General features: G+C 48.8%; 2 protein-coding genes across 3 annotated transcripts in view; one reads left to right on the top strand and one right to left on the bottom strand.

Annotated features, from left to right (window-relative positions):
* The window catches only part of LOC144326657 (uncharacterized), a 279,931-nt gene that overhangs the window by 188,281 nt on the left and 77,821 nt on the right, over positions 1-13,829 (top strand). The gene's annotated exons all lie outside the window — the stretch shown is intronic.
* Positions 37-6,633, bottom strand: LOC114592533 (uncharacterized). 2 transcript variants are annotated; one of them, XM_077923294.1, is made up of 2 exons: positions 6,585-6,633; positions 37-2,506 (listed from the first exon to the last, which is right to left on the bottom strand). In XM_077923294.1, the coding sequence occupies exon 2, from the start codon at positions 2,427-2,429 to the stop codon at positions 771-773; it is 1,659 nt and encodes a 552-aa protein (XP_077779420.1). In that variant the 5' UTR covers positions 2,430-2,506; positions 6,585-6,633; the 3' UTR covers positions 37-770. The 2 variants fall into 2 exon arrangements, with proteins under 2 accessions (XP_077779420.1, XP_077779421.1); XM_077923295.1 differs by lacking the exon at positions 6,585-6,633 and adding an exon at positions 5,279-5,578.

Here is a 13,829-nt window from a genome sequence, read left to right as displayed (position 1 = left end):
ACACTGTTGGGTTGAAATAAGCGACAGACGAATGGCAAGGTGTCATACGGGAGGCATCTCTCGAGCATGTCTCGGAGAGTCCCTTTTATTGAATATTATAGCATTTCCACATATGTGCTTGTTGCTGATTGGTTAACATGAATACAATGCAAGGGTTGAATATAGGTATTAATCATCAATAGATTAAAGGGTGGGAAAGGGAACACAGAATTGGACAGGCGTGAAACCTCCTTATTAAACTATTAACTAGTGATTGAGTATCAAGACTTAAACCATTACTAATGATTGATTTTGCATGACATGAAAGAACATAACAATCGCGTTCCGTAGATGTGGTCAACAATGCGTTAAGAACAGGTCAGGGTACTGAACTCAATGTGAACTGATCAGAACATTCCCAGACCCATGCGTAGAGGCAAAAACATCCCAACATCCATCCCAGCACCACACTCCTTCCATTCAAACCATTTTAGATTTTTCAGTTTGTGGATTGTAGGGTTTCAACTCTTAAAGCTTTTCCTCCTTGCGAGTCCATTGATGGTTTCTAAGAACATCAGGACTGAACCTCTATGTACGCTCCATATACGTAAGTGGTTTTCCCTTTTAGAGTTCGCTGATGTTTGCTAAGGTTTCCACTTCTATTGACGCTCTTTCCACACTCCATACATTTATTTGCTTGTCCCCGAGTGAGTCTGTTGATGTTGTCTAAGTTTCCTGTCTGTGAAATTAGGGTTCCACTCTGAAAGAAACTCTTTCAACTCTCCATACATTTAAATGGTTTCTCCCGTGTGAGTCCGTTGATGTCTTCTAACATTTCCAACATTGGTGAAGCCCTTTCCACACTCCTTACATTTAAATGGTTTCTCCCCTGTGTGAGTCCATTGATGTTTTCTAAGTGTTCCACTGCGATTGAAGCTCTTTCCACATTCCATGCATTTAAATGGTTTCTCTCCTGTGTGAGTTTGATAATGGGTTCTCAGCTCTCTCCTCTCAATGAAACTCTTTCCACATTCCATGCATTTAAATGGTATTTCACCTGAGTGAGTCCATTGATGTCTTCTTACTGATCCACTAGAAGTGAAGCCCTTTCCACACTCCTTACATTCAAATGATTTTTCCCCTGTGTGAATTTGATTATGGATATTAAGTGCTGTACCATCAATAAAGCTCTTTCCACATTCCATGCATTTAAATGGTTTTTCCCCTGTGTGAGTCCGTTGATGTTTTCTTAGTGTTTCACTGTGACTGAATCTCTTTCCACAATCCATACATTTATATGGTTTTTCCCCTGTGTGAGTTCGATGATGGATTCTAAGTTTTCTATTCTCAGTGAAGCTCTTATCACACAGCATACATTTAAATGGTTTCTCCCCAGTGTGAGTTCGATGATGGGTTCTCAGCTCTCTCCTCTCAATAAAACTCTTTCCACATTCCATGCATTTAAATGGTTTTTCCCCTGAGTGAGTCCATTGATGTCTTCTTACTGCTCCACTAGAAGTGAAGCTTTTTCCACACTCTTTACATTTAAATGGTTTCTCCCCTGTGTGAGTCCGTTGATGGATTCTAAGTGTTTCACTGTAAGTGAATCTCTTTCCACAATCCATACATTCAAATGATTTTTTCCCTGTGTGAGTTTGATTATGGATATTAAGTGCTTTACCATCAATAAAGCACTTTCCACATTCCATGCATTTAAATGGTTTCTCCCCTGTGTGAGTCCGTTTATGTTTTCTCAGTGTTTCACTGTGACTGAATCTCTTTCCACAATCCATACATTTATATGGTTTTTCCCCTGTGTGAGTTCGATGATGGATTCTAAGTGTTCTACTAACAGTGAAGCTCTTCTCACACAGTATACATTTAAATGGTTTTTCCCCAGTGTGAGTTTTATGATGAATATTCAGTCCCCTCTTTGTACTGAAACTCTTTCCACACTCCAAACATTCAAATGGTTTCTCCCCTGTGTGAATCCGTTGATGGATTATAAGGCTTCTCCTCTGACTGAAGCTCTTTACACATTCCATGCATTTGAATGGTTTCTCGCCCGTGTGTGTCTGTTGATGTTTTCTAAATGTTCCACTATCGGTGAAGCTCTTTCCACACTCCATACATTTATAAGGTTTTTCCCCTGTGTGGGTTCGTTGATGGTTTCTAAGGTGTCCAATCTGACTGAAGCTCTTTCCACACTCCTTACATTCATATGGTTTCTCCCCTGTGTGAGTGTGTTTATGTATACGAAGGTTTGAACTCCAACCAAAGCTTTTTCCACACTCCATGCATTTAAATGGTTTCTCTCCTGTGTGAGTACGCTGATGTTTTCCAAGTGTTCCACTGTCAGTGAAACTCTTCCCACACTCCATACTTTCAAATTGTTTCTCCTCTCTCTTTTCAAATTCCATGAATTTATATGGTTTCTTCGTTATTCCCATTGGACATGGCCCTCCAGAATTTTGACTGCCTTCTCCATTGTGTTCTTTTAACAGGGAGGAGCGGGGGGAAAGGAAACCTAGGAAGAGAACAAAGGAATATTACACACATCAATTAGCACCTGCTCTTATTTTAACATCTTGTAAATTCTCTCCTGTCCTCCATATGTTCCAATTTTTTAGCATAGGCAAAAGAAATAATGTTAAATAATGGTAATGCATCATCAGCCTTTCATAACCCTTAATTATTGTTAATGAAGCAGCATTATCTTAGAATACGGTTGAACTGTGGGGTTTATGTTTTATAAAAAGTGATTTCTCACAGGAACGGGAGCTGCTCTATGTTCCATGAACCTGGCCAATATTAATCAGGATCCTAAATTCATCATGAAGTTTTTCATCCGCTGCACTATAATCCTCCACCCCTTGGGCCACATTTTGTCCCCTTCGACCTCTAGATCTTTATTCATCACCTGCACAGTCCCTTTGGCCTCAGGACGTCCATACTGACCATTTTGGGAGACCCATATATAAGTCTAGTGATGTTACCGGAAAAAATCCGAGGGCTCCCTTGGACAAAAACAAAGACACCAACCAGGATAACTTGGAGCAAAACAGCAGCCTGTAGGCTTGGCCTTTATTGAACTGTTGCAACAGGGTGGGTGTTCCCCTTACTTGCAGGAGAGAGGAAAAGACCCAGAAAGATGGTGTGCAAGACCTTATAAAAACTTTTGAAATTCCCATCCTCTAGGTCAAGCCCATCCCCAGAAACATCATGCATACATTACAGAAGGGGATGACATCATGCATACATTACAGAAAGGAGGGGTTGAGGGAGGAATTGTGGTGGTAACCTGAGTGTCCTGTCACCTGGCTGGTTCTTCCTTTCCCCCTGCCCATGAGTCACTTCCAGGAGACAAAGGGGAGTTTGCAGTTTCCTGCCCCCCCCCCCCCCAGGGAAGATCTGATCATTGTCCTTTGTTTCAGTCCATGCTGAACCCACTCCCATATGCAAGTTCTTTGTGATCTTGATTGTCTTCTGTCTGGGATCATCAGGGTTGACATAGCAACTGGGCAGGGCTCCTGTGGATGTGCTGGGATGGTGAAGGGATTATGGCTGACCAGAACCAAGCCACCCCCTTTGATAGTCCTTGTCATATGGAGTAAAATAAAAATGGAACAGTGCAAATCCGATGTATGGTTGATTTTCTATGAATTTATAACAGAAATGTGGCGTATGTAGTGTGTGAGTGTGTGTGAAGTTTGTACAAACAGAATGATTGGGGTGGGGGGGTTCCTGCTACAGTGACAAGGCTTGGTGCTTGTGGTCGGTTGAAGGAGTGCTCAGTTGGAGAATGTTCTTGGGGTTGGACCTCCATCTCTCAGCCTTGCATTCTTGAATGGAGAGAGCTGGAGATGCAGAAGGAAAGCAGCTGGAGCCTGACCGCTGGGAAGGCCAGATTGAGACACTCACCCCAATTATGATTTATAATAATTATATGCCGCCAGGTCTCGCACCTGCCTCCTGACACTGGCTTATCTTAGCGGAGATTCCCTGTCCAGGCCTCTCTCACTGTTCTTCCTCCTTTGCCCTGGGTGGCCAAGGGCTTCTGGATATTCTAGCTCTGCTCCAACTGGGAATTATTTATTAAATTGTTATACCTCTCTTCATCTGAAGACCAGAAGATAAAAATATGTGTGACACTGAAAAAGGTGAGTATTAAAGGTGAATAATACCCATTGTGGGAAAGAAAAGAAAGAAGATGAAACCAGTGGTGTGTCCTCCTGAATGTAATATAACAACAACAACAACAAAAAGTGTAAAGAAGAGACCAATCTTCAGATCAGTTTCATATTCCCTGGCTGTATTTCTCTGCCATGATTGTGACTCAGAATCTTAGCCACACTTTTTTCTAGAATATCAAATGGATCTCTTTGAAATGGGAGTCAGACATTCTTGGGATTTCATCCAGACATTCCTTTAGTGTGGGCAGCAGCAGCAGCGGAGGAAGGAAGGAATTAACTTTGGGGGCAAACCATTTCCTTCAGAAGGTCTTCCCCAGCAGCCAGCAGGGTTGATAAACTGCTCAGTGTGGACACCTTGGATTTATAGTGTTAGGGTCCGGATACCAATCACAATCCCTCAGAAATGTCTCAAGAACCCTTAAGATCCAGTTCCACCAACTCCCAAGTAACACTGAGCCCTAGAGAAACCTTCTATGCTGAGTTGAGGCATCTCTGGCCCTCCAGATGTGGTTGGACTCAAAGTATCACCTGCCCAAGCAAGGATGGCCCATGGCCAGGGAAGATGGGAGTCTTATCTGGGGGGACACACTTTCTCCATCTTCCCCCTCCTCTGAAAACGCTTTCATTTCTCTTTTCTCCGTGATCTCCAACATCTTCCTGATACAGTCCAACCAACTCCTCACATTCCCAAATCATCCGGCACCATTGACTTCCCAAGGCGGCTGCATCGTGTCTGGGAGACTGGCAATGGGACAGCTCCTTCCACTGGATGAGAGGATAGAGGGTTAAATCAGGGCAGGCCAAATGGGACTCAGCACCCTCCCCTCCTTGCATCTGCTGCCTGAGGGGGCTGCCTCAGTTTCCCTCACGGTGGAGCAGGCCCTGAGAACAGCCTTCTCTCTGCCGCCCCAAATACAGGAAACACGACAAAGAAGGCCTTGGAGTGTCACCGTGGAACACAACAACAACAACAACAACTGGTTGTAAGTCCCTTTGGGCTGCCCTGGGCAAGAGCAAGCAACTAATAGATTCAATAAATAAATAACAATAAGAATAACTGAAACTGCAGTACAGTGGTACCTTGCTTCGTTCGCAGTGGTACTTACTTCGTTCTCGTGGTCCGTTCTTAACCTGAAACTGCTCTTAACCTGAAGCCCCACTTTAGCTAATGGGGCCTCCTGCTGCCGCTGCGCCGCAGGAGCACAATTTCTGTTCTCATCCTGGGTTAGCGGAGCCTGTAACCTGAAGCGTATGTAACCCGAGGTACCACTGTAATAATAATAATAAGGCAGGCTCTTGAGGGGGGACACAGGAACCCACCCATTTCCATAACAATCTTGAATCCCACAGAGTTAAGAGATCTGATATAGTGGGAATAATGGCAACCTGGCTGAAGGGAGAGGAGGAGTTGGGCCCAGGTGTCTGGGGGGGGGGGGGACCTTTAGATGCTTCTCCACGGAAACCCAGGCATGTGGGAGAGACTGGAGTTGCCCAGAGAGAAGCCTCAAAGGGGGGGGGGGAATAATAAAGGGGGCTTCCTCCCTTTCCTCTTTCCCCCCATGGTTGGACTCGCTCTAACAGCCCCCAGCGCCCCCTGCAGCTCCTGATCTGGGACTTGAGGCAGGGCAAGGACTGAGCTTCAGGGGAGGAGAGGGTGGGTGGATCGGGGCTCCTGCTCAGGGATCTCTCCCTGGTCTACACGGAGTCATTCCTGGGCAGGAGGGGCAGATTCCTGGGCAGGAGGGAGAAGTCAAGGCAGGCGGCCCCCCAGTCTCTCCAAGATGGCTTTGATCCCTCCCCCAGGGATGCTCCCTTCCTCCCTCCGCCCCCCAACTTCCTCCTCCCTCCGCCCCCCCCCCAGGGTCCCCTTTCCCCAAAGGCCCCCCTGGCCGGCTCAGCCTTCCTGCCAAATCTCTCCCCATCCCAGGAGGGAGAGGGGGGGGGTCTCCATCCAGGCCTCTCTCGCCCCCATTAACCCTTCTCCCCCCAAAGGGGACCCACCAAGCCAGGATGGCGGCGCCCCAGGGATTCCTGCCAGCGGGAAGGCGGAACTGGGGCCTGGGTTCAAGTCCCAGCCCTGGGGGGGGGGCCACCCATTTCCTTCCCGGGGGGGGGGCGGCTGAGCATCTCCTCTCCCCCCTCCCCTGCTCGCTCTGCTATTCCCATTTCCTTCCCCGCAAGTCAAAGGGCTGGGGGTCTCCAAGGAGGCGCCCTCTCGGGGGGAGGGGCTCCTTTCTCCCCCCAGCGCCTAAACCAGCCCCTCCCCCGCTCGCCGGATCCCCAGATCCGCCCCAGATTTCACCCCCCCGCCCCAAATCCTGTCCCCCCTTCCCAGCTGCCCTGTTTGCAGATTCAGGGGGAGGAAAAGCGCCTCCTTCTCTCCCCCCCCCAATATATAGATATATTTCGCACCTCTTTCCCCTCCTCCTCCGCAGAGCTGCTCCTCTTCCGGAAAGGTGGATCAGGCCCCTCCCCTCCTCCTTGGCCCCCCTCCCTGCCTCTCTAGGAAGCGGAGCTCACTGACCGGGGGGGGGGGGAGGAATGAGTGGCCCCTCCCTCCCCGAAGACACCAATTCTCCTCCTCCCAAACCAGCTCCGTTTTCCTGATTCTCTCCTGAGAAAGTCCCGGGTTCGATCCCCGGAGGCGGCAGGGAAGGAGACCCCCCCACCTGGGAAAAAGTCCTCCGGGGCAGGAAGGGGACATCCCCCCCCCTTTTAATCCCTTGCCGGGAGAGGGGGGGTCCGGTCAGTTTCACCCCCATTTCCCGACGAGGGGAGGCAGGGCCGGGGCGCAGGGGGTCCCGTTACAGCAGCCCTGCAAAGTAGACCGGAGTCTCTTCCCCTGCCAAACAGCTCTTGCTGGCAGTGGCGTAGCGTGGGTTGTCAGCAACCGGGGCAAGGCAAGTAATTTGCGCCCCCTAACCCGTGCATTTTAGCACTCGAGGGCGAGCGCGCCCTCGAATTTTTCCAGTAACACTTGACTTTATAGAATCATAGAATCCTAGAGTCGGAAGGGACCCGATGGTCATCTAGTCCAACCCCCTATGATGATGATGATACATTTTATTTATACCCCGCCCTCCCCAGCCACAGCCGGGCTCAGGGCGGCTAACACCGGTAAAATTACAATAGAAACATAATGGGGGGAGGGACCAATTTAAAATACAGGTTAAAATGCAATTTGAAAAGCAGCCTCATTGTAAAAGTAGCCCACAAATCAAAACTGTAAGGGGAGGGAAGACATAAGGGTCCCACTGAGTCCAAACCAAAGGCCAGGTGGAACAGCTCTGTCTTGCAGGCCCTGAGGAAAGATGCAGTACCACGCAGCTGTCCCGTGCGGGGATCGAACCTGCAACCTTGATATCCCTATTTCCATAGGGTTCGGGTTTCCGAGTGGCTAGGGAAACCAAGCTGGATGGGGAGGGGAGGCCACAAACATGAGTCTGACCAAACTGCGGGAAGCAGTGGAAGACAGGAGTGCCTGGCGTGCTCTGGTCCAGGGGGTCACGAAGAGTCGGACACGACTAAACGACTAAACAACAACAACAACAACAATAATAATGTATGAAGTTACATTGAAAGACCTACATTGGCTCCCTGTACGTTTCTGAGCACAATTCAAAGTGTTGGTGTTGACCTTTAAAGCCCTAAACGGCCTTGGTCCAGTAGACCTGAAGGAGCGTCTCCAACCCAATCATTCTGCCCGGACAGTGAGGTCCAGCGCCGAGGGCCTTCTGGCGGTTCCCTCCCTGCGAGAAGCCAAGTTACAGGGAACCAGGCAGAGGGCCTTCTCGGTGGTGGCACCTGCCCTGTGGAACGCCCTCCCACCAGATGTCAAAGAGAAGAACAACTACCAGACTTTTAGAAGACATCCGAAGGCAGCCCTGTTTAGGGAAGCTTTTAATGTTTGACGTATTAATATTTTTTTGGAAGCCGCCCAGAGTGGCTGGGGAAGCCCAGCCAGATGGGCAGGGTATAAATAATTTATTTTTATTTTTATTAGACACCCCCCAAGCCAAGGAGATAAGTAACTCTACAACTTCAGAAGTCATCTGAAGGGAAGTTTTTTTTAAATGTTTCATGCTTTATTATATTTTTATCCAAGGTGACTGGGGCAGCCCAGTCAGATTAGAAGGGTATAAATAATAAAATTATTACTATTATTATTATTATGGAATAGGGCATCTCAATTTTCTTTGATGAAATGTTGCAAGGTATTCCGATTAATGCTTTTTATAGGATATTGGACACGGTGTGAGTTTATGGCTGCCAAGTACTGGCCTGAAAGGAAGCGCAGCCGGCGTCAGGGAACTGCTGGAGGATGGAGCTTGCAAGTGTTAGAATGCAAAACGCGGACAGGTTCAGGCACGCAAGAAGGTGGGGGAAAGGGGAGCCCGGGTGGCTCAGTTTAAGAGCACGGCGCTGATAAGGCCAAGGTTGCAGGTTCGATCCCTTGTAGGGGGGCAGCGGCGTATTACTGCATTGCAGCGGGTGGGACTAGATGACCCTCGGCTCCCTTCCAGCTCGACAGATTCTATGAAAGCGCATGGAGCGTGGAAGTTGCATTGCAAGTAGTACGTGTTGGGAAACTGCCAGGGAGATATTGTCCATCATGGCCCCAAGCCGTGTGCCGGACGTCCATCGATCTCCCGGAGACAGGCAGATCCAGCAGTTAGCGACACGAAGCCTTAGAAATAGATTGCCACATTCCAGGCTTGTGTACACTGTTTATCAGCAGAAACACAGCCAAAAGCTCGCACCGCAGAAGAGCATAATTTACAGACTTTATTTAGCGTTGAACAGAACAAAGGAAAACATGACCGTTCTGTTCTGAGTCTCCGGCCAACTGAAATCGAAAGGAACATCAGAACATAAACATCCTGTGAACAGGAAATGCGCAGACTCTGTGACTCACAAGCCTGCTCTCTCTTAAGGTGGAACGGAAATATCCTAACATCCTCCCCCTTTCCGTGTAACCTGTTGTACCTGTGGTTCACTCAATTGCAACCTTTGTACATAAACCTTATGTTGTTCTCTGTTAACAACCTTAGACAACAGATCAGCAGGAATTTCATTTCCTGCCATGTAGGACACCTGAATCAGTCCTTTCTGAATACACTCTCTTGCACGATGTAGCTTAATCTGCAAGTACTTGGTTCTCTGCTTGCAACTCTCCGAGTTCAGCAAAGCCAAACACGATCTATTGTCTTGATACACTTGTATAGGACATTTCACAGAAACCCCGATGTCCTTAAACAGTTGCATCAACCATTCACAATCCATGAGTGAAAATGACAGAGCATTGAGTTCTGCTTCACAGGAACTTAGGCTCACTGTTGTCTGCTTTTTGCACAACCAGTCAAACAGGCAGTGGTTGTACATGTAGCACACACCAGAAGTGCTTGTACCATCCGTGGTGTCACTTCCAAAACTTGCATCAGCAAAGATTTCAAGACCTCCAGTCTTCTGACTGGTGAACCTCAGCCTGTAGTGCATAGTCCCTTTCAAATAGCGGGCTATGCGCTTCAGAGCTTTCCAATCCTGAACCGTAGGATTGTTGGCATGTCTGCTAAGCAGATTACAGCTTACAGCTATGTCAGGTCTTGAACATCTGGCAATTAAATTCAACTTGCCTAGAATGCATCTGTATAGCGTTGTGTCAGAAAACGCTTCAGCAGTACTGTCTACCTGGTAACCTGTCACCATCGGTGTGTCTGCTGGGTTTGCATCAACCAAATTCAACCTGGTTAACACATCAGCAATTTTCTGTGTTTGGTGTACCAGAAAATTACCTGCTTGGTCCCTCTCCACCTGCAGAGAAAGATAGTTGAATACCTCACCAAGATCCTTCATGTCAAAGTGCTCCTTCAGTTGAGTTAGAGTGCTTTGGTAAAAAGCCTGATTCTTCCAAAACATCAGAAGATCATCAACAAAACATAAACAATACAGTTTGTTTTGCCCCTCCTCCTTGACAAACACACATGGATCAGCTTTGCCCTGGTGAAAACCTAGAGAAAGCAATGTCTCAGTGAGTTTTGTGTTCCAACACCTGGCACTCTGCTTGAGACCATACAAGGATTTCCGCAGTTTACAGACCATTCCCTTCTGTATTTCCATCCCATCAGGTGGAAGCATGAACAGCTCCCCCCCCAAAATCCCGTACAAAAAAGCTGTATTAATGTCGTGGTGGGAAACATGCAGTTTCTCCTCCGCAGCAATCTTGAGCATCAGCCGAATGCTCTCATATTTGACTGTGGGTGAGTAGGTCTCGTGGTAATCCTGTCCTGGTACCTGTGAAAAACCTCTGGCAACCAATCTGGCTTTGTGTCTGACTACCTTGCCATTCTGGTCTGTCTTGGCCTTGAAGACCCATTTGCTGCCAACCAGTCTCATTCCTGGGACTACCGGTACCAGTTCCCAAGTTTGGTTCCTGTTCAAGGAATCAACTTCAGCCTTCATGGCATTAAGCCAAGGCTCAGCATCTTTAGAGGTTAACTCCTGAACCTCTTTGAAGCTTGAAGGTTCCCACACCTTCTCTGAGCTACTAAGAACAGCAGTTGCTGTCTTAGCAAACTCATCAGCATACCTCTTTGGAGGTCTGCCTTTGGTCGCCCTTTCAGACCTACGTACTAGACGCAAGTCTTCTGGACTCATCTCCTCTTTCTTAGGAGAAAAGTGACCAATGGTGAACAGTGGTTCCTCCAGTTCATTGACAGACGCATCAGATGGTCTGACTGAGGCCTTTGCGCTCTGGTAGTCTGCTGTGTCATCACTGTCACTGACACTAGCAGCAGCACCGCCCACTGAACTGGAATCCGAACTCTGATCATCATCATCATCCTCATCATCATCATCCTCAGCAGCTTCCTCAGCTTTAGCTGCTTGCTTGACATCACCTTCATCCTCCTCTGGGTAACTCTGGAAAATTCCCACATTTTCCCTCCACTTAGGATTGTACTCAACACTCCTTGTGAACTTAATGGACTTAGAGTTAGTCATCCATACCCTGTATGCACCTTTTTCGTACCCCATGAACAAACCATGTGCCCCACGCTTCCCAAGCTTGTTGGTTTGTGGGGAGTGTACCCACATGTCAGAACCAAAAATTTTCATGTGTTTGGTGTTGGGTTTCTTGCCAAACATCTTCTCATAGGGGGTACAACCAATGGGTGATGACAATCTGCGATTAAAACTGTAAACCAAATTCCCCAAAGCTTCCCCCCAAAACTTATCAGGGAGATTGGCATCATGCAACAAGGTTTTGATTCCTTGCAGCAATGTTTGATTTGCTCTCTCCGCAAGCCCATTCATCCATGGCAATCTGGGGGTTGACATGTCATGCTGGATTCCCTTCTCAGTCAGGAAAGCTTCAAACTGCTGAGAAGTGAACTCCCCGCCTCGATCGGAAAACAGACAGGCAATACGTTTGCCGTGCACATTCTCCAACCAAGCACAGAATGCCTTAAACTTCGGAAACGCTTGCTGTCAGAGCTGCTCCCAGATCCTAGCTCACAGAGGATCACGCTAGCCAGCGTTCACTTTATAAAAGTCTTTATTGAGTTACAGTTTCCATTTCCAAGCTGCTGCGTGCAGCTCTACGTCTTATGGCTAGACCGGCGAAGCTCCGTCTGAGTCTCCGCCCCTTGTACACCAACTTAATATCCTCGCCTTACTCCACCTTTTCCGCCTGACCGTCCTTCTCTGGGTCCCTCTGCCCCCCGTGGTCTCTTCCTTCCTGGACTCCTCTGACGCTGACCCCCCGGACCCTCCTGTCTCCTTGCGTCGGGCTTTAGGACCTGGCTCCCTTTCCGGGCTGCTTACTGCGCCGCCTTCCTGTGCATTTGAACTTGGCGCGCGCGCCCAACCTTCCACTTTCCGCTTGACCGTTTCTTCGCTCCCCGATGGAGGTGTGGTCACTCCTGACTCATGCCCTCCTCCCTGCTGCGAGCTGCCAGGGCTCGATCCCTGACGCCCTTCCTCTCCACTGCGCTCTGCTGGGGACGCTGGCCCCGATTTCCAACTGCTGCCCTCTGAACCCCCGCTGGTCCCTTCCTCCTGGGGTGTCCCCCTAGGCTCCCCCTTTGCTCTGGCCACTGGCGCTCCTTTCTGTGAATCTTCTGATTCACTGGAAAGACTCGGAGATCTCGGGTCGTCGTCATCACTCATCCTTTCTTCGGACTCCTCCCCCTCGCTCTCTGTTTCCTCCCTTGCCCTCGCCTCTGCTCCTGAACCCCTGACACTTGCGATTTCTGTTCGAGCAAAAACACATGAATGTACCTAGAAAAAGAATCAATCAGAACCATGAAGAACCTTGCTCCCCCTAAAGAGGGCGTAAGTGGCCCAACCAGGTCCACATGCACTAGCTGGTAGGGTTTGGAAGCCTGCCTGCTAGACTCCTTGCCTTTTGGAGCAACCTTCACCTTGTTCTCTGCACAAGATACACATTTCATGTGAAATTTACAGGGTTTGATGTTCAAACCTTCAACCACCTCTGGCATCTTGGCCAGTGCCTTCCAAGAGAGGTGACAAAACCTTCGATGCGCATCGTGAATGCAACCTGCATGAAGAACTTTGTTAGTTTGTGCAACACAACAAGAATCAGCATTAGATACAACAGCAGTGCCCTCATAAGTTATATGGAACAAACCATCCATAAACTTTGCATGCAAATAGTCCTCTTTGCCTTTACTGATGATACAGACGCTCCTCTTGAAGGAAATCTGAAAACCACGCCCAGTAAGCTGCGGGACGCTAAGCAAGTTGCTAGCAGCTTCCGGAACATAAAGTACACCGCTGATGGTTGTGTGCAAACTTGCAAGTTTCACAGTCCCTTCTCCTGCAATTTGCAACGTCCTTCCATCAGCCAGGTGGATCTCACCTTCCTGAGGCTTGAAGGAGATAAAGAGGTGCCGATCCTTCGAGATGTGGCGGGTACAGCCTGAATCAACAACAAAGCTGCCTTTGGCTGTTGGAGCAGTCTTTAAAGCAAGCAAACCCTTGTTTTGCACCGGTGTGGGCTTTTGCAGCTTGCCCCCCTGCTGCTCCTGGCCATCAGACGTGCCTTTAGCCTTTGGTGAAGCTGTGCCAGCAAACATAGCCTTGTCTTCCACTGGCGTGGGCTTTTGCAGCTTGCCCCCCTGCTTCTGGTCAGCAGACGTGCCTTTAGCCTTTGGTGAAGCTGTGCCAGCAAACATAGCCTTGTCTTCCACTGGCGTGGGCTTTTGCAGCTTGCCCCCCTGCTTCTGGTCAGCAGACGTGCCTTTAGCCTTTGGTGAAGCTGTGCCAGTAAACAACGCTTTGTTTTTCCCTGGCGCGGGCTCTTCACCCTCCCTCTGCTTCTGGCCATCTGCAGACGCCTGTTTACCTTTGCCTTTCCGGCCTCTGCAAAGGCGATGACCTTGGTTCTCACGAGAATCAGAGCTCTCAGCTGCCGACTCCTTGGCTCCCTCTGGAGGCTGGAATGCTGCCTGGGATGACGTGACGGTCAGCTCCCCCTGCAGCTTGCAACCGGTGCCCTCAGCATCCCTGCATTCACTCGCATTCTGGGAAACAGCCAGGACCTCCGATGCAGTCAAACTCTGGGCTGGGATGACTGACATGTGAGCTTTCATCAAAGCATTCCACATCCCACGTGCAGTGGTGTTGCCAGCCAGCGTC

The sequence above is a fragment of the Podarcis muralis genome, chromosome 2, assembly GCF_964188315.1.
Source record: "Podarcis muralis chromosome 2, rPodMur119.hap1.1, whole genome shotgun sequence".
In the NCBI taxonomy this organism is placed as follows: Eukaryota; Metazoa; Chordata; class Lepidosauria; order Squamata; family Lacertidae; genus Podarcis; species Podarcis muralis.
The sequence above is the reverse complement of the archived record's forward strand: the minus strand, read 5'-3'. Positions and strand labels throughout refer to the sequence as shown.

Bases quoted from the DNA above. Each gene is read 5' to 3' on its own strand.
- LOC114592533 (XM_077923294.1), bottom strand. From the start codon at position 2,429: ATGGGAATAACGAAGAAACCATATAAATTCATGGAATTTGAAAAGAGA.